Source organism: Serinus canaria, chromosome Z, assembly GCF_022539315.1.
Source record: "Serinus canaria isolate serCan28SL12 chromosome Z, serCan2020, whole genome shotgun sequence".
Taxonomy (NCBI): domain Eukaryota; kingdom Metazoa; phylum Chordata; class Aves; order Passeriformes; family Fringillidae; genus Serinus; species Serinus canaria.
Window position 1 is genome coordinate 24,443,678 of NC_066343.1, and position 26,246 is coordinate 24,469,923.

Consider the following 26,246-nt stretch of genomic DNA (forward strand, 5'->3'; position numbering starts at 1 on the left):
TTATCAGCATTGAAAAATAATTGTCCTGAGAGTTGAAACAGCAAGTACTCTTGCTCTATGCCTGTCTTTTGTCTCCTGATTCTCTGCTCTGTGATTCAAATGGCTACTTTTGAGCTTAAACATGGATTTGGGGTGATCATCTGGGTTTCCTCTGAACTGGCCAATGCCATATATTTATTTTAAAAACAAAATGTATTTACCTCTCTGGGGGTAGGGGCTGTGTGTTCCAAATTTTACAGATTCTGTCAGTTCTACTGATTTTGGAGCATAATTTTACACCCCAAATTTGCTACATTTTGCATCAGCATTTTCCTTTGAGGTCTAGGAACAATCTAAAATTTTATATAAACAAACACAGTCATAATGTCTTTCAATTTCTGCCATTCCTACATATTACACACTACTTAAAGGCTCTTGAAACCCAAATTCTGCCAATGCCTTTTGTTGTTCTCACCTGATTTTGCCACCTTCTAAAGCATCCAAAGATCTTGCCAGCTCTGGACTAATTTAAACAGGCTATAGTTAACAGGTTAACTATGTTGTTTCCAGTACTGGTAATTTAGTTGGTACATTCCATGAGGCAGACATGTATTAATTGGTTGCCATTTGCCAATAAATGCTGTTTAGGTTTACTGTGATCTTAGAATGATTCTGTATTGAATTCAGGAGGTAAAACATGTTCTCAAATGGTACATTTTCCTCATGTGAGGTTATTACAGACTTTACAGTGAAACAGTGTAGCTAAATTCTTAATTGGTAACTTAACACATGACTATGGCAAGTGCACGAATATTTCAACACATCACAATATATAATTGCCACTTTGAGTGTTTCCCTTAAAGGAACTGGTTTAGTCAGAGAAAGCATCTACTTTTGTTTCTCTCCAGAAATGATCAGCAGAGTCAAAGATGCAGCCTGTATTTGCTAACTGAGTGCAGTGAGCAGTTTGGTGGAGTAGCCATATATGATGGTACTCACAGGGGTCCCAGGATGAGGGAAGAGACAAGAATCTGGACTCCATGTTTCAGAAGGCTTGTTTATTATTTTATGATATATATTATATTAAAACTATACTAAAAGAATAGAAGAAAGGATTTCATCAGAAGGCTAGCTAAGAATAGAAAAAGAATGAATAGCAAAGGCTCAGACTGACCGAGACGGTCTGAGACAGGTGGACTGGGATTGACCATTAATTAGAAACAAAATCATGAGACCAATCATAGATCCCCCTATTGCATTCCACACAGTAGATAATCATTGTTTACATTTTGTCCCTGAGGCCTATCAGCTTCTCAGGAGGAAAAATCCTAAGGAAAGGATTTTTCATAAAACATGTCAGTGACAGCCATACCCTACCAGGAGTTGCCAGCCTGTACAGTGCACAGTAAACCTGAAAGGGGTAGGACCATGGAAGTCCATGTCTGCTCTTTCCAGATGTCTGCTCTGCTACACTACTGTACTAATCCTAAAACCAAAAAATGTGGAGGAAGTTTCCTTTTTAAATGCAGTTTGTGGAGTGACTTTGCCATTTAGTTGCACCACAACAGCTGAGGAGCTGGTAAAATTGAAGTGAATTGCAAGATTTAATCAGGACTGTTATTTCTTGAGCTACAGTCTCTAGTTGAAAGCCTCGTGTTGTCAGGCTGGAACAAGTCAAATGACCTAGTCAATGACTACTCTGCTAAGAAATCTCTTAGGTTTTTTTTTCCAGGAAACTAAACAAAGATGTTCCTACTAGAAGTGGTACTGTATAGTATTCTCAGAAATATAATGAATCCGGTTACATAAACTTAATATATTACAAAGGAGTTTTAGTAGAAGAGTTACCTGAAAAACAGCAATGTATCCAATTATTCTGAGTAAATAGAAGCTACATAAAATGGATAATAGGTCCTCATTGAATAGAGAGCAGTTTAGAAGACCTTTTAGCTGCCAAATATTAATTTATGTCATAAACACCCAAAACCATAGAATTACAATTACAACTCCAAAACACAAAATCAGGTAATTTGGTTTTGGTTTATCTTCATAGTGTAAGCGAGTGTTAGCAATACATACAACAACAATATCAGTAAGAGAAAAATACAGTAGGTGTTGGTTTATAAACTTGATATAACAACATCAAAGACAAGTAATTTTTAGTAAAATATGGTGTAGCTAAAATCAGATAAATTAGTTTCTTTAAAAGAGATCAGGTTTACTAATTGCATCTGTCTACTCGTATTTGTATGTTGAGCAGACAAAATATCGTGCACCCAGGCCCTGATGCTATAATTGGATCTGTGCATACGGATATCTGTTCTTCCTTGAAGTTCTATCTAATTAAATCACACTATATACCTCTTTAAAGTAAACAACACCATCATTCAGTTTATATGTCTGTATAAAAAAGGCAGCTGGAACCAACACAAAAGTTCAACACAATCACACACACCTAATTTATAGACAGCACAACTCCACGGACTTCCCTACAGGTGCAAGAAACATGAATTTGACATAGGTCAGGAAGAATACAGCTGAATTAATGAGAAAAAGAGAAAAATCTACAGACACAACCAATCAGAGAAGCAAGCTGAAATTAATAAATAGAATAAGGGGACCAATTAAAAACAAAAGAACAAAACCACAAATGAACAAAACCTCCAAACCAAAACCAAAAAATCACTAAAAGTGTGACAGGTGAAGTAGGAATGAAATTCCCAAAGCCCACGTTTGCTTCACATTATCCCTCACATTATCTTTATCTCTCTCTCTCCCCTTCACTCCTTGCCTCCCAGGAAGGGAATGATCAAAGTTTTCTTCCTTTCTGTTGTTCCCTGCTTGTGTTAGCAACCAGCTCACAGGCCCTATCACAAAGGATTTATTTTCTTTTTCTATTATAACAATCTATCAAAATTTCTATTGGCTTTGTGAATTGCAGTTGGAAGCTAATTTAAAAGCATTCTTCAATGGCAGCAAAGTCTAGATTACTGGCAAAACATACTTCTTTCTATTTTTATAGTGTACAGAGCAATTACAGGAGAACCCTTATAGTATTTTTAAATTACGTTGTATATTTAACTTGTAACAAGAAACATATGTGCTAAGGGATGAAACTGTGTGTCATTTTTCACAATCTGACCTCTAAAAAAAGTTCTTTCAAAGGACTCAAAAATCCTTAATTTTTAGATTTATATACATATAAAAATTTAATTACTAACATATATAAAACATATTCCAATACATTGGAAATACTGAATATATTAGTATACATATGTGTGTATGTATCTTCTCATATTAGCATATTGAAAACAGATACATTGATATTCTCACTTCTTTTTCTCATAATAACTGATTCAAACATAATTTCTGAGTCTGCTGTTATGTCTAAAATTTATTTTTTACCCTTATGTTAAGACTCAAATTATTTTTTTTCAAACAACTACTCCCCAAAGTACTTCTTTGATCATGGTGACTTTTCCTGTTCCTGTAGTTTGTGGGGGAACAGAAAAGCAAACTTCTAGATACTCCTGTATTCTTGGGAGTGAAGTCTATCAGACTCACAGGATATTCAAGAATTGTCCCGTGACTGTAATCAATTTGATCGAGACTACACTTTTCTTTAACAACATAGCCCAGAAAAAGAGGTCAGGGAAGTCCACCCTACGCAGGACATAACCAGAGGAATACAATTCCTTGCAGTTAAATGAAATGAAGATGTCTCCATCTGGTATCTCCAGGGCACCTCTTGCCCTTAGTCAAGGAGCAGGGGAGCAGGATGTAGATGCAGCTCACTTGGAACTGCACACAGCTACGAGTATGTCACTTGCCCAGCATCACCCAGCTTCCTGCTCTACTCTCCAGTCAGGGGACCAGACATCTGTCCCCTGCACCCAGGGCATGGGGACATCTGAAACTCTCCTCTGAGAAACCTGGGGTGGAGATGTTGTGGAAATCTGGTGTTACAGCGTGGGTAGGGGAGTGTAGCTGTGAAGGGGCCTTGATCCCAGCTCAGGTTGTACAAGATTGACTGCCAGAGTGGCTCCTGGTCAAGTAGGGAAGTCTCCTTAACATATTACTCAGCGAATTCACAAACCCACATGCCCAGCCTTTACGGGGACAGGGCTGACCACCTTTTAACAGCACAACAGCCAGCGCTGAGGCTGTACCACCATGGAGGGATGGCACAACCAGCATGCAGGTCACGGCTGTTGCCTGAATCCCATCTGCCGGTGCTGGGTGAGTGAACAGCTTTTTCCCTCTGTCCTGGCTGCCCCGGGTGCTCTGTGGGACCCAAAGGGCAGGAGGACACTGGGGCCCTCAAGTGATGGTAAAGCCCCTGACCTGTGGCTGCTGCCCTGAACCTTGCAGCACTACAGGCTGGGGGAGGAGTGGATGGGAAGCTGCCTGGCAGGAAAGGACCTGGGGTGCTGGTTGACGGATGATGGAACATGAAGCAGTAGTGAGCCCAGCTGGCCAAAAAGGACAATGTTGTTCTGGCTTGTACCAGCAAAAGTATGGCCAAAAGGACCAGGACAGTGACCATCCCCTGACCATCACTGGGCACTGGTGAGACTGTGCCTCAAGTCCTGCTTTCAGTTCTGAGCAGGAAAGACACTAGGGTTCTGGAGAGAACCCAGGGAAGAAAAACATAACTGAAGAAAGGTTTGGAGCCCAAGTCTTCTGACGAGCAGCTAAGGGACCTGGGGATGTTTAGCCAGGAGAAAAGGAGGCTCAGGGGAGGCCTTACCACTCTGCCTGAAAGAAAGGTGTGGCCAGTTTGGGGTCAGTCTCTTCTTCCAGGAAGCCAGGGACACGACAAGAGGAAATGGCCTCAAAGTGTGCCGGGGGGGGAAATCAGGAGAAACGTTTTCACAAAAGGGATGATGAAAATTTGGAATGGGGCTGCCCAGAGTAGTAGTAGAGTCACTGTCCTTGGAGGTGTTTAACGAAGGACTGGACGTAGTGCCATAGTCTAGTTGACATGGTGTTCGGTCACAGATTGGACTCGATAACCGCGGAGCCTTTTCCAACTTAAATGATGCTGAGCGATCGAAGCCTTGTTCCGGGGCTCCGGGGCTGGCGGGCGAGGCCCCAGCACAACCCGACCGCGCCCCACAGCGGCGGGACCGCCGCACGGCGCAGGCGCAGCGGAGGGAGAGGCCGGGAGGGGGGGCGCGGACCCTCGGTGCGCTTGCGCCGCGCTCCTCTCCGGGGCGGCCCCGCCCGCGGGCGCTCCCCGTCCGCCCCGCCGGGCCGAGCACGGGGGTCCCGCTCCACTACCACGCCGGGGCCGCGCTGAGGGGCGGGCGGCGGCCGCTGGCCGTGGGGAGCGCCCCGAGGGTTCCACCTGGTGCCGCCTGCGGCGGGGCGGTGACCAGCACATCCCGGCTCCTTCCTCGAAGCAGCGGGGGTGGAGAGAGAGGGGCTGGGGGAGGTCCTCTCCGCCCCCGTCGGAGGGAGCGGAGCGGAGCGGAGCGAGGGGAAAGGTGGGTGTCGAGAGGGGCTGGGTTTCGGAGGGGCCGGGCTTAGGGTGGGGATATTCCCGAAGGCTGCTCCGCCAGGTAGTTGTGGAAGGAGGAAGCCGGCGGCCGTCGCCGAGCTGGAGCTGAGGGGCCGGGCGCTGCCGCGGGGAACTTTGTGGTACTCCGGGCGTGCGGGTCTGGCTTCCGTTCCCTTTCTTTTTCTCTCTTTTTCTCTCTTTTTCTCCCAGGGCGGCCGACGTCACGTTTTCCCCTCGGCCGTGGCCAGGGTCGGTTTCCTGCCCCTTGGGGGCCGTGGCCCCGCGCCTGGCTGCGGGCCGGGATGCGCCGGGAAGCGCCGCTCCGCGGGGCTGGACGCGCTCTCGACCCTCCGCGGGGCGGAGGTGGCGGCCGCCGCTCGCGGCCTTCGCTTGCCCGGGTTTTAAACTTTATTACGGAGTTAACCCTACTAAGGTGGTAAAAAAAATCCATTGGCGCGCGGGTTTCTTGGCGGTGGATCGCGATGAGGTTTTGGGTATTCGCGGTTTCACGTGGTAGTGGAAGTTTAGTGCTCCGAGTCTGGGGGGTGCTTGTCTGTAGCAGAGAAAACGTGGAGCTGCTGTTATTCGCCTTGTCGCTGGTGCCTGGTGGAAGTGCATATGTGGAAGCAAACTGACATCTATTCTGTGGGGTTAATCAATAATCAGGATGGTTATTCACGTAATGCATTTTTGTAGACCTTACTGAAAACTTTAACTATGCAGCAGATTGTTACAGGGATGAAGTTTCTACAGCATTGTAGTCCTCAGAAGATAAAAATATTTTAAACAAGTCTGAATTATTGTGCTCCCACTGCTGGGATAGTGGGACGGTAGCTGGCTGTTGTATCTCTTGATAAAGTTTCTCAACTTGAAACTAAGTAATAAACTCAAGTTCATTGTGTGTACTGCTAACTTGCCTGTCTGCTTTTTAAGTGAAAATTTGTTTCCTGATATTTTTCATTTACCTGTTGATATTTCAAAATCCAAAGTCTTGGCCATAGTGGGAAGTTCATCTGTCCCAGGAAACCATGCTTAATGTTTATTTTTTTCATTGTAGCCATATGCAGAGGTGAAAATAGAAATGTTCACGGAAGTCAGCACTTCCAACTTTATGCAAAGATGTAGATATTACATTAACTTAAAGTTGTGTCCTGCATGTCAGTGACATGTAAGACCTTTTCTGTTCTTAAAATCTAAGTATTCTGATAGAGAAGTTAAGGCTTCTTTTTCCCTTGTCATTTAAAAAACTTCCTGGCATCTTTTAACACACTGTGGTAGTAGAAGCCATTATAGGGAGACATGTTAATGAGAAAAGTTTTATAAATACTGATGAATGGAACTCAAATAGTCTTAAGAGGTATCTTTTTGAAAAATGTAATTAAAAATTATACTGAGTAATTCTGCTATGATCAGCTTTTTTTTTTTTTTTTTTTACATTTGCTTTAAAAGTGCATGTTGCAAAGTTTCAAGAGAAAATTAAGAAAGTTCTCACTGGAGTGAGAATATTTTTAAAATTAATTTGTCAAATGTACTTGTAGAGGAACTTGTAATTTTGTTTTTCCTGTGTTCTATTTGACAATACAGGGGTGCTTTTTTGTGGTTTTTTTCTTAAGTTGTGGAATTGCTATATAATGTGGGTTTATGATTCCTATGCTGTCATACAACTAGTATGATGACCTCTTTTCCCAAGTATTTTTTTTTTTAAATTTTCATCAAGGTTTTATTGTTTCAGTTGAGAAAGAGGGGAAGAAGAGTCTTGTTTCAGTTTGTGTACTGCCCCGAAATACTAATAAAGATAACTTAATGTTGACATTTTTTCTAGGTAGATGATGCAGGTAAAATATATGTAGTTCTTAAACTGTACAAATCTAACATTGCAAAGTAGAACCTCCCTCATAAACTTTTGGGAGAGTGAAACAAAGACTATAGACATATTAAAGGTGTAAACATAAACTGAGTGTTTTTAAAGAAATTTTCTGAAGTCGAGCCTTTATGTGTTTCAGTGAAGCTACAGGTGGTTGGTAATAACTGCAAGTTTGAGTATGCTCTGAGATGCTAAGTGCTGCCTGTGACAATTCAGGAAGACCTGGGGTTTTTGAGTGATTTGGGAATGTTTTTTTTTGTTAGAAGATGCTAAATACCTTCTGAGAATTGAATGCCATTGGTTGATCTCCAAACTGTTAGTTGAAAATGCAGGCTACTGAGTTGTTGATTAAAACTGCCCTAGTAAACCTCAAGTAAAACAAAATTTTTCATAAGCTGTCATGCAGCTTTTTATTTTCAAGGGCATTTGATAATAAAAAAAAAAAGTAGGAGAAGAAAAATTATGCGTCCATGCTTCTTTAATATAGAAGTGAAATAGAGGCATCAGTTTCTTTCCGTGAAATGCTGAGGCTAATTTAGATCCAAACCTTATATTTAATAAGGGCGAGAATATGTAAAAATAAACACAGAGAAATAATTTTTATTTGGATCAGAAAATTTCTGTGAAAAGCTGTGAGAATTTCAGTTTTATGGCAAAGAAATTCTGGTTTTGTTTGGTTCTTTATTTAAGCTTATTTTGTTAGCAGGAATATGTGACTCAAGTTAAAAAATTCAAAGAAACCAGAGTGGTGTGAACTGGAATTTTTTGTTGGCTATCAGAAGCAAACCAGATATGTACCTAAACCTATGAGTGTTTATAGTTGAGGTTAGTGGCCTCCTTGTGGGTTAGTAAGAGGGAAACTCAGGAACAACACTGTACATAGCAACAGTATTTAATTTTCAAATTAAATTCAACTCCTTAAATTCAGTCATTCTGGTACCAGATTAAATCATCAGGTAAAAAGACTTCAGAATTCTGGAAGATAATGCTCAAGCTTTTAAAGAGTCACCAACCACTTCCTTCTTATTATCCATAGATTTCTAGCTCAGGAGCCTTTTAAAAAAAATTGTATTTTACATAGAATTACAGTTTTTTTCCCTATAGTTGCTTCATAAATACCTGTTTTTAACCCACTTTGAGTTATGTGCTTGTGAAAAAAAAGTAGCACAGCCTGGTATGAATGAAGTTATCTCTCCTTCTGAGCTTGCTGTTCACTCCCAAATCTTGTTTACTACTACTGTCTGATATAATCAGAAATGGAAATAATCTTTCACAATCAGAAGCATGAAAATAGCAAAATATGAATAAATCTCCTAGTTTTCCTAGCAGTTGTCAAATTGCTGTTCTTTTGATTTGGTCTATAGTCAAGACAATTAATCTGCTTTGTGTACCCTGTCTGGGGAGATAAGGAGTTGATTTGGGTTCTACCGGGGAGTATATGTCAGGTTTTCTGCTGGACTAATCCTGTACTAAGTGATAAGCACAAGTGTGTGTTTCTCAACTTTGTTTTAGAGAATATCCTGATTAAACAAAATCTTGTGTCAAAACATGAGGATGAGAGTTAGTTATATCATAAAATTATGCCTGCAGCTGTTGTTTCAAGTTGGAGTTCTTAATTCTTTTGCACTCATTAACTGTTGCATGTAACTGCACTTTTGCTTTTGGTTTTCCTGCTTTTGACCATTGTATATATTTTGTACTTACAGTTTCATTTGGTGCTGCATATTTTTAATGAAATACTATATTTAAGAGACTTTTTTTCCTTTTTCTTTTCTCATTTCAGCATGTGAAAATTGTTCCTATTTCTTCAGGTCTGTGGACGTGAGTTTTTCATTGGACTTAGAGGCAGCATTTTTGACACTCTTTGCAGAGTGGGTAGGTGCTCTGTTGATACCATTCTTTCCTGCTCTTCATGTTTCCCTCTTGGCTGAAGTTGTTGAAACTAAGGTCTGCTGCCAAAAGAGCAGCACCATCCTCAACAGTACATTTCTGCACCTCCCTCATAGTGTAGCAACTGTCATATGCGAACTGCATGGTAAAATAAATTATGATGGTACCATGCTGCCTTGCAATTGTTAGTCACGGTGGTGAGAGCTGTGGAAACACAAGGGTGAGGAATGACATGACTGCCTTTGCTCACTCTAGCCATGGATAAAACTGACCAGGAAACCACACCCTGAATTTCTTGTGAAAGCCAATGGAATGAATGCTCATATGATTCAATAAACCAGCCATTATCTTTGCAATTAACTTCCTTAATTAATAGTTCCTTAACACTGAACTACTAGTAATTTAACTTGTTGCTATTCTTATTCATTAAAATACATGGTCTATTTCAAGGGCATTTAAAGTCAAGGAGAAAATAAATTATTTTTTCTGCACAGTGAGTAATAGAAGCACAGGAATCAGAATTGTGTTTACACGTGTGCACTCTCTGAGAGTGTGCACACTTCCCACAGCTGCAGAGGTGTGTGGTGGGCTCAGTGCTCTCTGTTAGGATTTTACCATTTAAATGAGATGTTACTATTTTCTTGGAAGGTGGATTGCATTAGTCACGGGAATAAAGATTATACAAAACCAGTTCACATATAGGCAGAAATCAAATCTTACCACATCATCTGCTTTGGGTGGGACCAGACCATATGGCAAAATCAGGGAATGGTAGCCCTTTCCTTGTCTATAGGTTGTATGGTAGCTACAACTGAAGTGGCACATGAGAAGGATGTGACAAAATTTTAGAGTATTCTTCTAGCTCTTGATCCATCTTACTAGGTGATTACTAGACTGCAGTACTTTGGGAAAGACAATAAACATTTTTAAAGCAAGAATTCAAGGCACATTTTTACACGTGTTCAGAGTGATAACATACTTCATACTGCATTTGAATGTGCAAATTGTGCTTCAACACTTTGAGATAGAGACTCCCCTGTCTTAAAGGTCTTTTCCAACCTAAATGTTACTTTGATTCTGTATGTCTTCAGGCTTTTAACCATAGTGTTTCCCAGGCTAAACACAAATACTGTTCGGGAGTCAGCATGAAGTGCATGATGGCACAGTGATCCCAAAGACCACTGAAAATGAAAATAATATAGCATCCAAGTAGTTTTAGACTTGTAATATTAAGAGGTGATGTAGTTTAATTAATAAATTGCATGTAGTCCCTCTTGGTATTTTTAGGCCTTCTTTGTCTTTCTGATTGTGCTCAGCTTAATTAGGAATTTTTTATCTTTTTTTCTTTTTCCATTTCTGAATTTTTTGCTGGTTAACTTCCTTGTTTTATTACACATGATACTGAAATAATTTTCTTTTTTTATTTGTCAGTTCATCTGTTTCTATTTTCTAGTCTCTATTTTGTCTTTCTTGCTCCGTGTATACAGACAAGCTGTTTGTTCTGGTCCTGTGTTACCAGGAGAGATACTCTAGCTTCACGTATGTTCCTTCCCCTTCATATCAGTTATCTGTCCTTTCATAAACACAATCAATGTTGAAGTAATTAATGTGAAGTTATTCAGTGCACAGTATATGAACTTGAATAGGGTGGAAACTGTAGTGCAAAACTTAGTTTCTGCGGAGGAAACTTCTTGAACTCAAAAGTAGGTGATATGCTTGTTTTTAATTTGATTTCTGTCAGTGCTGGAAACTTTTTTTTTTTGTTTAATAAAACCTGGTGGAGAAACTGAGTTGTCTTAATTGTCATTAGTTTGAAATTCTGTCATAGAAGATTCTCGTTCTATATGATTTTCTTCTGCTGAGTACAAACCTGCTTGTACATGTACAATAGTTTTCTAAAATAGAAGACAAATGTATGGAAGTAAAATTGAGTGCTTTAAAAGTGTGAAAGTAACTTGAAAATAACTCTTCATTGCTGAATCTTACCTGCAATGCTCCATAATATATTGTCTGTAGGGAGATCTGTTTGCTCATGGTAATTTTTTGTCTTGCCATCACTGAAGTTTCAACTGCATGTGTGTGTATATTTATATGTATGTACAGTAAAGGGACTTTGATATATATGAAAAGGTCACGCTGTCTGTACTGGTCCTCTGTAGCATCTGCTCTATATAGCTTGTTTTTGGAGTATAATGGTTGCTCTCTGTAGTGCTGAAGATTGGACAATTAATGCAGTCTTTGGTGTAGAATCCTGAGGTAACATTATAATTCATTAGATTTTTTTTTTATTTTTGTGAACTTTATTTTGGACACATAGGATTCAGCTATTTTGTGTACAGAATTGGTATTTTTAGTACATGTGTGTAACAAGTGTGTTGTGAAGGATGTTATGCTCTCTCAGAGGAGCTGTTTATCATGGTACTTGTTGCTGTTTCAGTGTGTACCTTTAAATGTAAGGAGAACAGCTCAGAACACACACACACGCTAAAAGGCAAATAGCAGTGTCTCAGCAGGATCCAGGGTTCTCAGAGCATGCAATCCAAAACTAGATTTGAACTGTCCTAGACTGAAAAGTGTTAGTCATTCAATTTTCAACCAAATGGTCAAATTTAAAACTGTAGACTTTCCAAAGGTGATGATTTGTTTAATAACCAGTATTTTATAGAGCACAGAGTATTAATAGGATGCATGGATTTAATTATTGATAATATTCAGGAGTTGTATTTGCTTCATAGGTTTTCTTCTCAAAATCATGTTTCTTGCATAGCTGGTTGTATGTTTTACTGTTAAACCACTTCACAGTATACTTTAATCAGGGGAAAAAAAAATTTTACCAACTAACTTGTGTGTTCCATCGAGAGGTGGAAAAAATGAAGACTGTTAGAGGATATATCACTGTAGAGTAAAACTGAAGGGAAAAATTCATGTTGTGTGATTGATGCAATATTTAGGTGAAGGAATGAGCAACGAGAACTTGTAATTTTCCATGTATACTGAAAAGATGAAACATTGATTTCAACAAAAGATGCATGATTTCTGAATATGTGGGAGGTGTAAGCAAAAATAGGGGTTTATTGATGCTGTGCTATCTCCTGTGTCTACCAACAGGCTGAGATTATGACTTTCCCCTCATTTGTGCAACTAGTGTATTAATACAGAAGCTTTCTTTTAAAGTATGATCCTTACAGTGGCTAGTTTATTACTCATTTTTACAAAAGATGAAGTGAAGGTGGGCCTGAGAAGCACAGACCACTACACGAGAGAGTTTCTTAGAGTGAGAAACTGATAAGAAACATCGCAAATTAGAGAGGAAATGAAATACACATGAGACAGAAAGGACAAGAGCTGTGGGGCTCATAGCTGTGACCATGTTTTCCTTGCATGCAACACCACTCTTGTAGAAAGCATTAAGGAGTAATTAAAAACTCAGCTTGCGAATAAAAATATTGATCTTGAGACAAATCTTTCATGTGCTAGAACAACTATTCAACTCATAATTTGTGTGATACACATCATCAAACAGACTTATTTCTTTCCAACCTCTTTACTTTAGGTGTGCGATTCTTAGAGCCTTTAGTCCTAGATTTAAATGAGTGTTCATGCATATGAATTTCCTTTAAAAAAAAGTAAAAATTCTTCTCTTTTGGATGAAATCTTTATTTGTGAAGCAGAAAATTCAATAGTCAAAAACCATACAGTCAAGAACATGTGTCTTTTGGGCATCATAGTTAAGTTGAGACTGGAAAGATTTATTTTAAAACTATTTGTTGGGCTCTGAAAATTTGGAAGTTAGATAAAGTAGTTTCATGCTTTTAAGTTAAATGATCGACCAGTTAAGAGTCAAATTTTTTTTGGTATCTTCCTATGAATGTGTGATGGTTTTTGGATACATGGGAAGTGAGTTTCCTCCCCCCCCAATATTATTTTCTTAAACTAAGCTGTGTATATTTATTTCTGCAAAACAATAGGAATCAAAGTAACAAAAGTAGATGTCTTTTATGCTGCAAGGTAGCACTGCTGATAAACACTGTATCCTGGAATCTTTCTGTTTTCAGGAGGAGCTAGAGTTTAAAATGAATGCTAAAAGGGATGCTTCAGATAGAAATCAAAATTTCTGCAAAACTGCTATTGTGATCCAGCTAGTTTTCTTTCTCTTTCTTCATGCTGTGCAAGTTAAACTATTTCCTTTGCAGGAGGAAAGAAAATAATCCATAGTTTGTCACATTTTTACTTTTATCACAGTGGGTTTGTTTTTCTTCCTTTAAGATGTTGACCATCACCTTTGCATAATTTGCTAACATCTTTCAATCTTTTTTCAATTTTTTTTAATACATGTTATTACATAGCATAAGTGTTGGTACAGATCTCTTAGCAGATCTGGTTTAAATGGAAGAATCTCTTTCATAGCCCTTCACACACTAGTTCTTTTGTTAAAACCCCTCCTGGGTTTTGCCTCTACCATATTGTTTGACGTTGGTGTAATGGTTTCTTTCAGCTCTTCTTCTTTCTTGATTTTAACCTGTAATAATAAATTAGAAACCAGATTGTCAAGTTAAGGTACTTTATAAGACTATGTAAATTTTCTTCTGACCAAAGTCAAGAGAGACAGCTTACTGGTAGTTTATTTGGGATCCTGGATGTTTATGGCATAACTTGTGCATAGTGAAGTATAAAATGATCCAAAACCCTACAGTGTGGCATTGTATAAATACATTTGTGACTTTAAATTTAAGGCCTAGTATCTTCATCTGTACATCTGTACACTTCATTCTGTATGGTGTTTATTTATGGATATGTTCCCATATTCACTTGCTTATTAAGGATAAGAATGAAGACTTTTAGTAAGCATTGTGTTAAGTGTTGTGTTGATAATTTAAAGAAAATAAATGTGAAAGGAGTATATTGCTGTAACTTAAGTAAATTTTTTTCACAAAAAACCTGTGGTAACTCTTGAGGAAAGCTTAATCTTCACATATTTAAGGCTTAAGCTACCTAGGAAGCATAGACATCAATCTTTGTTTTCAGTCAAGTTTGTATTTATACTGTCAGAAAACAATATTTGTGGAAATTGTGATTGAGTGATGATATCATAAAGAAAAGCAGTCATCTTTGATGACAGTTTCAAAGAAAGCTCTGCCTATGTGTCATGATTCCTGCTGGATTTCTGGAATATTCAAAATGGTATATGGCTTATTGTCCTTTTGGATGAGCTTAAGGCTTTCACACTAAGTAGAGGTATTTCTGACTTTAAGAATGAAAATGCATATTTTATATTAATTAAAAAACTAAGCTTGTCACTCTTAATTTTACAGCTCTTGATAATCACATGCTCAAGGTTGCTTTTGCATATTTTGCATCTTCAGGAGGAAAATGTTATTTCCTTATGTTCTTGTTCTCCCCCATTTCCATAAGGAAATGTTATTTCCTTATGTTCTTGCCCTTATGTATCTAGCATAAATGCAAAGTACAAAGTGTTTTTCTTTTAACATTTCAATTACTGTTAGATAACTCTTTGAAGGTGTGCAACTCCTTGTTACCAGTACAGGAGCAAGCTTCAGGAGTTGACAACAGAGGCAGTGGAGCAAGCTGTGTTGCTGGCAGAGCCAGTGAACACTCAGACCTATGGAAGAGCAGCCATCAGTGCTAATACAATGCTTCTAGGGTGACTGGCAATCAGCAGCTTGAGCCTGTGTTTGGGAAGGGTCTTTTTAGCGGAGAACAGTCTTTCTTATTTGTGATCATTGCCTATAATTTCTTTCTTCTTCAGCTTACTGAAATGGTAGGCTTTATATATGTAAGGTCAGTTTATTTTTAGTACAAATACATGGTTTTGAAATTTCCCGTAGTTTGGCTCCACTTTCTTTGAAATCTTTATTTTGGCACCAACAGCATTGCACTTAATATTAAATCCCCATTTTGGAAGTAGAAGCTGCATCTCCTTTGCAAACATGAAAGAGGAAGAAAGTAAATGAAAATAGTAATTATGTGGAGACATGCAGAAGTAGAAGATAAAGGAAATTTTCATTCTTCTTGTGACCCTTAGCTTTTGTTTTCACAGTCAGATTCTATAAAAATTAATAACGTATGCAGTAGAACAGTTAGTTTAAATAAAGCTATGGTTATCAGTAGTATAGCTTGAAATTGTCATGTTTTGAAATTTGCCCCTTTGGGACAAATTTCAAGTAATTCATTTGTTCTGCTGTGTAGAATCTTGTAGAAAAATGTATAGTTTTAATTTACATGCGTGGAGAGACATGCTTTTTGAAAAAATTATTTTCTGTTAAAATTGCCTGTGCTCTTTTTTCATAATGAAACCTATGATCATATTCTTCCTTATTGCTGACTTAAAAATAATAGCATAGAAAGATGACTAGCTAAATTCTAAGAAAACTATCAATACAAATGTACGTTTCCGTGGAACTATCCCATTTCTAATTTATTGAACTGTACTGAAGAATTTGTGACTTTTAGAAAATGAGAGAGGAAGAAAATACTGCAGCTGAATGCTGAGGGGTGGGTAATAAGGGAGTTACTTACAGCTATTTTAGAAATTAAAAGATTGTAGGATTCAATGATTCCAGAAGTAATGTTAATAGATACCTAACACAGTTTTAATACGTGGACATGTTCTGAAGAAGGATTTTTAGACTTACCCTTCTATTTCCAACTGTATGTGACTCACAAAGACTCTAGAAACTTAGAGTTGCTCACTTTCAGATGTTTATGTTTTTTGCTATGAATGCAGTGGGTTTTATCCTGGAATTGCAGAATCACTAGCATAAATTATTATCAGAATTTTAAAAATCATAGAATGGCTGAAGTAGTTTCAGGACAGGCAGCTGTTTCAGGACTACCTGTTGCTGTAGTAAGTTGTGTAATGCGCCTTATTTAGTCAGGGAAGTTGATCTGGTAGGAATGGAAGAATAATTTGTTTCATTAAGCTATCATTGAGTGCCACACTTTATGGCGGCCTCTTATTTGACTTTTTACTCAGCGCTATAGATTACCTGTTTTTAAAGAAATGTCCAAAATCAAACTGAGCTTTCTAAGCAACTGGTTTCTAGTTCCTACTGAATAATAACAAGGAAAAAATAAACTTAATCTAGCTGCAGCTGTTCTATTGCTCTTGCCTTACCTGTCGCCAATTAATAGTCCCCCAAAAATGTAAAAATGCTGCCTTGAAGTAGGAGAGGTAGAAAGTCTCATGGTTAAAAAAAGGAGTCTTAAGATCTTAGGAGATGATTAATATCTTTGGAATGATGGAATGAGTGTAGGAATAGAGGAGGATGTTGCAGCCTTGGTTTGATAGCTGTCCTTGTTTTCAGCTATTCCATTTACCTCATTTACCATAGTCTGAAAGAAGGAATATTGGCCATGTAATTGTCACAGTCCTGGAACTCAGAAGGCAGGTGCTGCTTTCTGTGAGGTAAGCTTTGTGCTGGAAGAAGCGTACATCAGGAGAGGGTTAGGCAGCATGGTTACTTGTCCTGCCTGCCAGTTCACTTTCACTGTGTGGCCTCATGGAGAACTGGTGCAAGCAGCTCGCTGAAGCTAAGCAGCTGTCTTACCCCACATTCTGAAAACTGAAATGGATGTGATGGCACAAGGGCAGTATGAACTCGTATCTCTGCTTAAAGAAGTGCTTGTCAAGTGTCTATGAACTATGAACAAGGAAAGATGTCAAGGTAGCTTTATAAGCAGGATTTGGCTGCTTTTTGGACTTAAATACTGCATAACTAAGAAGTAACCAGTGGAAGACATGTACAGAGAGAGATTAGGGGCATGGTAGGACTCTCTAGCATCTGTAGAAAGATTCAATTAGAATACTTTAAGACATTATCTAGGGCACACTACCCTATTGTGTGAGTTTTTCAACACTAAAGGCCTCGCAAACCAAGAGCAGCCTGTAGCAGATCTTTGTCACTACATTAAATGCTTCATGTTACAAAGTATTTTAAAAATATCTCTTTCGCCTCTATATGGAAAAGAAAGAGATGGAACAAATGGTCTTTACAGACTGAAGTTTTGTAACTTCTTTGTGTATTCTATATGAGCAGAATTGTGAAAACACTGAAAAAGTAAATGTCATCTTTTTCATTAATCCAGAATATCTCAAATATACACATTTTGTTCTTCAACTTGCATAATTGTCATGGTGTCAGCTTATCTTTGCAATCTTCTAGAACATTTTTGCATTTGGTTTGGTTTTGCTTTCAGTAAATGAGAAGGGTTATCATTTGTAAGCTGACTAAACAAGGAGATGATGAAAAGCATCTTTTTAGTGTTCTTCTACTTGAGAAATACCTTGATCAGCCACCTGCAAAAACAGTGGCGTTCCTAGAAGTTTTCATATACTACGTCCTTCCAAGGGGCATGCTATAGTTAATAAATGTGCTTTAATTGTTTGGGTGAGTATTGATACTAAAAGTTAAAAATTGGAGTAGTGTTTCAGTGGAGCATTCGGATAATAACAAAAAGTATAACTAAAATCTTCAGGTAAGATTCTAAATTCTCCTGTAAGAAACTTAACTCCTGTAAGTTTTGTAATCAGGGTTCTAGAGTTAGCAAGCTTAGGCCAGACCACTTATTCTACAGTGTTTTGATTTAATGTTTAATTGTTTTGGTTTGTTTTGTTTTTTAATGAAAACATAGTTAAAAGTATGTAAATTTAAAAATATTCCTTGTATCAGTTTGAAGATATGAAAACAGTTAGACATTTGAAATTATGATGGTTCCCTGTACTGTAAGAAGCCCAAAACTTTGTTGATCTTTTATTAAACCAAATAAAACAGTTGCATGGCTGATAAGCTTGGGGTTTAAAGAGTTCCTTTGTCTTTTCACTGCTGTAGTGGGTTAATGATTATGAGTGTAACAGCAAAATCTAGGGAACTATCTTAGGATATAATGACTGAATGATGTGTCAGTTGTAAGTACAGGTACATGTCATGGATGAAGGTTAATTTTGGTATATTTTTTCCCCTGTCAAAGCTGGTTTAGTCCACCATCCCGGAGCAGCATTCATTGTGTGCTGCAGAGAGCTACAGCTTCAGTTTTATAGATACAGGCCAGTTACACAGAGAGTTGTAAAACAGGTCACTGCAGCCATCTGCGTTGTGTTTCTTTGTGTGTGTGCTAAAAATGGAAGAGGTTGGAAAATATTTTCTTCTGAAAATGTTTGAGGTGGGTTTTTTTTAATACCAGTGTATATAAAATTAAATATGAGATTGTAAGAATACATGCTGGACATGGTAATACACCATGTTTTTTCACAGCCTTCTGGAAATATGCAGAGGTTTCTTCTGTTGAATAAATACTAAGTTAAAAACCAAATTAAAGCCTCCACAACAGGAGTTGCGTCAGTAGTGATTTGTCTTCCTGCCCTCCAGTAAATAAAAGGAAGGTTTGGTGTAATAAAGGACATCATTAATACTTTATACTACATCTGCACAGCTTTTGTTAAATTAGTATGATATGCATTTTACAATTGAAATATGCTCTTTAGGTGCAATATGTGAGTGCTGGTATACTCAATGTAGTGCTAATAGTTGGAAATTAATATCAGTATTGCATGTTAATTACATTCTAGTATCTGTTCAAGTACAGTGTGATATGCATGACATCTAGTAACCATTTAAATGACAGTTCTTTAAAAACAAGGTTTATACTTTTTAGTTCTCTTAATGTAAAAATTATTTTGCTATTTGTCACAATTAGATGTTGTATTTAAATACACTGTTAGGGCGCAGTTTCATGGTTAAAAATAAGTCTCTACTGTTGCTGGAGGGGAATGAACACACTCATGTTTTCTTCCATCCACACTAACGCCTGTGCTCCTTCATGAGCAGCTAAATTTGGCTGAAAAGGTTTTTGAGTGCTGTAGCCTAGTCACAGTCTTCTGTTGTGAATGACTTTCCCATTCTAGGGAAGCAGCAGGAACACATGATTAACAAGGCTAAGGAGAACCTAATTGCTCCTTTTAGCATAGAGCCCATATAAGCCAATACTCTGAGCAGTATTTTTGCAGCTGATGTAAGCCAACATGATGGTTTATTCTTACCCCTTTCTTTGCAGTGGATCCTGTCACTTCTCAGTGTCTCTTTCTGCTGAATAACTAATCTAGGTCAGCTCAGAATGATGGTAGGCTGGAGAATTGATTAATCTCATAGGAAAACTCTTGGGCACTGGCCTTGATGCAAGATGAACAGTTCATGTGCATGTGGGAATATTGGTCCAAGGGCAATGGGAAGTTCTCTTTCCACTAAAGTGATGAGAAGCTGTTTGGATCAACTTATTCCATCTTGTAGAATCACTCCCTTGTCTCCCTTTTTCATTAAAATGCTTTTATGGAAAAGAGTGGTGAAAGTTTCTGGAAGTGTACCTGCCTTTCAGAGGTGTTTTGTTTGTTCAGGGTGTACCTTGTTTCTTTTTGGTGTTTGAAATTGATGCTTGGCTGGGATATTACAGCAGTCTCAATGAGTAAACTGGATGCAACTGGAGCTAGATGCTGATTTTTAAATGGAGGACCTGTAGTACTCAAACTCTTTTCTGTCAGTAGTTAGAGCCTCAAATTGTTAATTGTTTGTTCTTAAAGCAAATACTTTGATCTTTGTCCTAAGAATTTGATGGTAAGTCATATGTATTTAAAAAAAAATTTACTGAAACCAGATTTTGTTTTTTTTTTTTTGTTTTTTTTTTTTTAATGTGCAGTGGGTGTGTTTAAATATGTCTCAGATTAGTTTTGCTCAAGGTCCCCTGTGTCCTGTTGCAAATGCAGACTTTACCTGTGTGGCTGTGCATTTATGGAAGTAATGTTGTATTGCAGACACAAAGCCTACAGCCAGCTCCTTTCTTTTCTTAAGCATTTGTTATAATTGGTATTTTTAAAAGTGTAGTGGGACAGATTTAAATCAGTATAATATATTGATTTAAATCAGTAGTGTAATATAGCTGAAGTTGCTGATTTATTGAGACATGGGAAAGTTATGTTGTTGTCATTTTTTTTCCTGAAAAACAAGTTCCTGGCAGTTGTAGATATTGTGTATAGGAAGGGGGTGTTCTTGGGAAGAATAAGTAAAGGGAGTTGTTGCACTTTGATATTGAGCTTTCTCTGTAACAGCTTTTACTAGTAATCTTATCTTTTAGTTCTTTAGTGTGGTCCTGACAAGCTGCTTCTGGTGTCAGTAACAGACCTTCTACCATGAGCAATTCTACTCCAGCTACAGGTATACATTAAAAAAAAACCCTCAAAGTTCTTCAGCTGTTCTTTCTCTGTGTTGTTTTTTTTTCTTTTGTTGTCATGTGTGTGTGTGTGTGTGTGTGTGTGTGTGTTGAGGAAAATGTAGTAAGTGTATATGTTTGTTTACCAGTAGTTTAGATCAGACAGGAAGCTGAAAGTGAGAGAAAGCTGGTACTGCTTTTGTTACTATTACTTCCAGCATTAGGTGTACATGGAGTGTTAATGACCAATGGTTGCATGAAGTAACTTTATGTCAAATAAATTAACTAAATCATGATGTAGACGATTGCCTGTCAGCAGTGGTTCCCAAATAGTTTATTTTATATCAGGGCAAAGGACAGAGCAGATTACCTTTTGGTAAGTGTCTAAGACTTGCTGTATTTTCAGTGGGGAAGGAAGGAGGAGTCTGAGGAGCTAACTTGAAGGTTTTTCTTTTTGATTTCTTTGACTTGCACGTGTCAGGTTGTTTATACTTCTGCTCATCAATTCAATGTGATGTCCAAATGTTTCTGCTTGGCTTGAAATAGTATAAGCTTATAGCTCAGCAACGTAATTGCTGAAATATTAATTAACAGTGCAAGGACTTCAGTGGTATCCAAAATATCTAAATGATATAAGGGTTTTTGGGATATATTAGTTGGTGTTCTCATTAATAATCATATAAATCTAAAATAAAATATGATCGCTATTGAAATGCTCCTGCTGCAGGACTTGTTTTTTGTTGTTATGTTTGGGGTTTTGGGGCTTTTTTGGTCTGGTGAGTCACATATCTAAAATGTGTACCTTTCTGCTTCAGGCTACTCAGGGAATACATTTGTACTGGTCATGAATTGTGATTGTAATGAACTTCCCTTTGTACATCAGGATCCAATTTTCACTTTATTCATAAGGCTTCTTTTGGTCTGTCTGAAAGCATTTTTACTTTCACTCAATTGAGAGTACAATTCAGGAAGGTAATCACGTTTGGCATGCTTTAAAGAAATGTTGAATCAATTTTGAAATTTAGATGTTGGAAGATACAGATGGCTATCACTCTGCATCAAAATTAGTATCGAACCACAGCTGGAGAAAGAAGCATGGTTTAAAAAACTATGAGGTTTTATATTTGAGATGTGCTAGCTTTTATTGCCAATTTAGTAACTTAGCTAAAGTTTCACAGTAAGCACTTCAGCAGTTTGCCACTTACCTCCATTTTGTCACCTCTGACAATGTTTCAGAGCCCAGAAGATACTGCTTCTGCAAGAGTCTCTTATATAAAACTAAAGGTGAAATTAATGCTAGGCTTCATCTCCTGCTTTCTTTGGTCAAGCATTCCTTGACTTAGTATTAGGTCAGGGACATCTTGTCCATTTTGAACCTGAAAAGTAATAAAACAGGTTGTTAGAGTTTACTGGTAATATGCCCTGTCGTGGCTTGGTACCAATATGTGTTTAATATGGTCATGTTTGTCTTAAAGTTCACATTTTTTCAGAATGCATACAGAGCACATGAAGCCATTTAAAATTTCTTGATGGAAAAATCAATGCATAACAGACTTTTCAGTTTTTCAGGTGGGAGAATTGTTAAGTGAGTATAGCTGGGGCTTTGATCATCCAACTTGAAATTTTACAGTAATAAAAAGACTCTCTGTAAACATCCTTATGCAGAATGACTTGTGTGGAACAGTTCTCAGCCTTAGACTGCATGCAAAACCTACAACAAAATCTGACATTTCTTATAAAGCTCATACAGAAATTTCTTCTCAATCTTTTGTGTTTCTCCTTGGAAGGCTAAATGCAACAGATTAGATATTGAGGCTATCTCTCTTGCCTCCATTGCAACTGCTTCTAGAACAATCTGCTTGTTCCAGATATGGTGTTCTGCTTTAAAGTGTTCTCAAGGATACTGAGTAATGTTCCTGAAATGTAGTCATTGGTCACTTACCAATCCAGATTCGTCCCTTACATGACCCAAACAGGCATATGTTAAAAAAATCCCCCACTTCTGGCAGTATGTCAAAGTGGAAGATGTATGAGTTTGTATGGATTTCATGCTGTCTTTTTCAAAGACTTTTATAAACTTAAAATAATTTGGAACAGCAGGCTTTCTTTAATAAGTAAAAACAAACTCAAAACCTCTAGTTAGCAATTTAGTCACAGAAGGAAAAGTTGGGGATAAAAGGAAAATTAATGTATTACCTCCCAGTTGGGACTTTCTCTTCTTTTGTGCAACTAATATTTTGTAGTTATCTTAAGTAGGCATTTGGGGAGAAGTTACTGATCTCCCATTAAAAAAAACTCAAAAAACAACACCAAACCAAAACCAAATCTTCGGAAAATAAACAAGTCCAAAGCAAAGCCAGACATACTCCACCCTCCCCTTGCTATTAAGATTTGGAATAGCTGATATCTTCTTATGCTGTCCCTTTGTTAGATATGAAATATCCTTCCTTAGGGTTCAAAGAACTACGTACCTAAGTCAATGTCAGTGCTGAGGCAGTAGTTTATTGCCTTTAGGTTTTGATATGTACACTGTACAATGGGTTTGTCTTGTTTACTTGTCTGTCTCCCTCCCTAAAATATTTTAGATAATGAGAAGAAAAAAAGTAAAGGAAAAAGATCTCCATGTTCCCCTTCACGTGTCCTTCATATTCGTCAAATTCCAAATGGTGTTACTGGAGCAGAAGTTGTTTCATTAGGTCTCCCTTTTGGCAAAGTAACTAATCTCTTGATGCTAAGAGGAAAAGGTCAGGTATGTAATTTTCAGAGTTTCAATAACAAGAGCAAGACTGAAGATGTGGTTCATGTTATGATAATTATGATCTTGACCTTGAGTGGAATGATTGCAACAATGTCTAAATGTTTCATTGATAGCAGAAGATTTTAATATTTTTAAATGTGAAAGGATGTTTTGAAATTTATTTTAAGTTTTAAATATGCTTTTGGATTACATAATGAACTAGAAATTTGTTAAAAATATTGCTAAACATTATATCCACTTTATGTGAGAACATATAGGTGATAAAGAACTGTCACCATTGATGACAGGTCTTCAAAGAGCCTGCCTGCTTAAATTACTAACATGCATATAATTTTTGACATCTATTTCATTCTGTTAGATGTGGCAGAGTAGTTTGTGTCATGAAGAAGCACAGAAATCCTAAAAATAATAAGCATTCATTCAAAAATTGTCTAGGGCACTGAGCTGGATTAATACAATGCATAAGCTAATGGATGTTTAACGTTCTGTTCCAGCTTTATCAATCAGTATGCATATCAGCTACCTAAGTAATAGTACTTGATTTCATGAATTTAACAAATTGATTAGCAGTGTGGTACTTTTAGCAACATTGCTTCCCTTATGTCATACTCATTCCACCTCTTCCTAAATGACATAGTGTACTTACAATGTAAAACTTTCTAAGAAAACCCACGAATTGAATAAAACAGCCCCATAAACATGCACACACTCTAATGCTGAGTAAATCAGTATTATACTTTCACATAATCTTTCTCAAGTGAGAGTGGAATTGGGGAAAAATTATGCTTTTTCTCTCTCTTGTAAAAAACCAGCACTGAAATTAGCTATGTATTGGTTGCAGGCTTTTTTGGAAATGGCTTCTGTAGATGCTGCTGTTTCTATGGTGAACTACTACACTCCTGCTACACCTCATCTTCACAATCAGCCAGTTTACATTCAATATTCCAATTACAAGGAACTTAGGACTGACAATCAGCATAATCAGGCTGTAAGTACAATATTTCCATTTTACAGGATACAATTGCACGAGTTGTGAATGCATGTGTTAATACAGAAAATATTAAAGTGTTTTCTGCTTCTCACATTGCCTTGCCACTGATAGTGTACAAGAAGATGGAAAGGGTCTCAACTAAGACAGTTGATCCAAACTGACCCATGGGATGTCCCACACTGTATGATGTTGCGCTCAGTGTCATACTGAAGGATGGGGGAAGGATGAGGAAGACAGGATCTTCAGAGTTGTGGCCTTTTTCTTTCCAAATAATTCTTACACTCAATGAAGTTCCTACTTTCTTGGAAATGTTTAAACACCTCTCTGCAAATGGGGGAGGTGTTTAAACACCATGTTTTGCCTTACTTGTGTATGCAGCTATTGCTTGCCTGCTCAATTGTCTGTAAATGAACCCATGAATTTTCTCACTTCTACACTTCCAATTCCCTCTCCCATTGTGCTAAGGGAAAGTGACTGAGCAGCTTTGTGTCACTTTGCTGCATACCATGGTTAAACCACAACACTAGTAGATAAACCGGCTGCTCTTCACTATATCAGTAGGCAAATTCTGTTAGATATAATTTCAGTAACTTCTTACATACAGGGTCTTCTCAAAATCTGTAAAATTATTGTGAAGGAGCTGCAGTTCAAAAGTAGTTAATCATAATGACCATGAAATCAAGTGAAGATGGCAGAAGGACTGCTTGTATGAACAAGGAGCTAGCTCCTGGTTGGGCTTAAAGATAAAAAAAGGCATAGGAAAGTTGGAATCATGAACTGGTGCCTCAGGAAGATTATAGAGCATTTTCTATACAAGTAGGGATGTGGTTAGGGAACACGGAGTTGTCTGATGAGGGATGTGAAAAGCAGCAAGTTTGGTTCCTTGAGGTGTATCAGCGGTAGAAATAAGATTTCTTTTTTCTAAAAAACTACGTAGGGCTGCTGCTGAATGGGGCAGGGACAGAGGAGATGGAAAAGGCTACTGAATTACCAACAGCCTTCTCGGCAGCCTGTGGTGGTTGACTTGCACTTGAGAAGAGTGGAAAAGTCTTGCTGAAGGAAGTAGAGAAGAATCATATTAGAGAACATTTAATTTAATTTGATAAACAAAAAGTCGGTGGCCCTAGTGAGATACGCTTTTAAATGCTGAGGGAACAGATTGGTGTCATTGGATGCTGTCATGGTTTGATGCTGGCGCAATGCCAGTGCCCCAATGAAAATATATTTTCCCTAGGGTCTGCTGTGAGATGTGACCAGGAATAGAGCAAAGCAGGCTCCAACTTAGGAATAAAGGGGAAAAAATTTTTTATTAACCTTCAACTATATTTAAAAGGAAACACACACAGAACTCAGAATGAAAACCTTCCAAAAACATTCCTCCTCCTCGCACCAAATTCCCAATACATCACAGCAGGACACAACCTTGGATTCTCAATTCAGTTACCACCCTTCCAATCACTAACTCTCAGTCTGTCACCATCCTTCAGATAATCAATGCACAGTTCATCAAGAAGAGAGGAGTCCATCTTGCACCATGGGCTTCCCCTGGAAACACAGTTGAAGCTTTGTGTTTCCATGTCACATGTGGCACAACCTGGAGAACATTTGCCATCATGACATCTTCCTTCCATGCCCAGTGCTCTCACCACTGTGCATGGACCAGAGCTGCTTCTAGGGTTTTCCTTTTAAGGGTGCTTTGCCCAGTTCCAAAAAGAGCACAGTCTCTCACTTTTGGGGCACCTGTCCCCCCCATATTTCACCCCCTGGGGCCAAGGGGTCGCAAGAACAGAGATCTTCTTCACTGAAGATTGTGGGCACCACCACCCTCCTCACCCGTCGTCTCTGTTCATGCCACTCCTTCACATCACATAACTGCACTCTCTTGGCTCTAAGCCATTGCCTCCCCCTAAATGCAGTCTCTGTGTCCCAGGAAAAATGGTTCTGTCCATGGTTATACAAGAAAAGTCCAGCCAAAGGCCACTCCATCATCTCCTCCCACCTAAGATTATTCTCAACTTCTCTCAGACATCCTTCACTTGCACAA

The 26,246-nt window shown here is 38.1% G+C and overlaps 1 protein-coding gene across 9 annotated transcripts in view; it reads left to right on the plus strand.

Moving 5' to 3' along the window:
* The first annotated feature begins 5,331 nt into the window (after positions 1 to 5,331).
* Positions 5,332 to 26,246, plus strand: part of PTBP3 (polypyrimidine tract binding protein 3) — a 50,388-nt gene continuing 29,473 nt past the window's right edge. For 3 of the 9 annotated variants that reach the window (XM_050987161.1, XM_050987154.1, XM_050987160.1), the window contains exons 1-5: positions 5,332 to 5,468; positions 9,130 to 9,221; positions 20,379 to 20,458; positions 23,039 to 23,202; positions 24,053 to 24,199. In XM_050987161.1, coding sequence (XP_050843118.1) covers positions 20,434 to 20,458; positions 23,039 to 23,202; positions 24,053 to 24,199 — 336 coding nt within the window. In that variant the 5' untranslated portion in view covers positions 5,332 to 5,468; positions 9,130 to 9,221; positions 20,379 to 20,433. Of the gene's footprint in view, positions 5,469 to 5,499; positions 5,640 to 9,129; positions 9,222 to 20,378; positions 20,459 to 23,038; positions 23,203 to 24,052; positions 24,200 to 26,246 lie in introns of those variants that run through there. The other 6 variants (XM_050987157.1, XM_050987156.1, XM_050987155.1 and 3 more) reach the window with 6 other exon arrangements.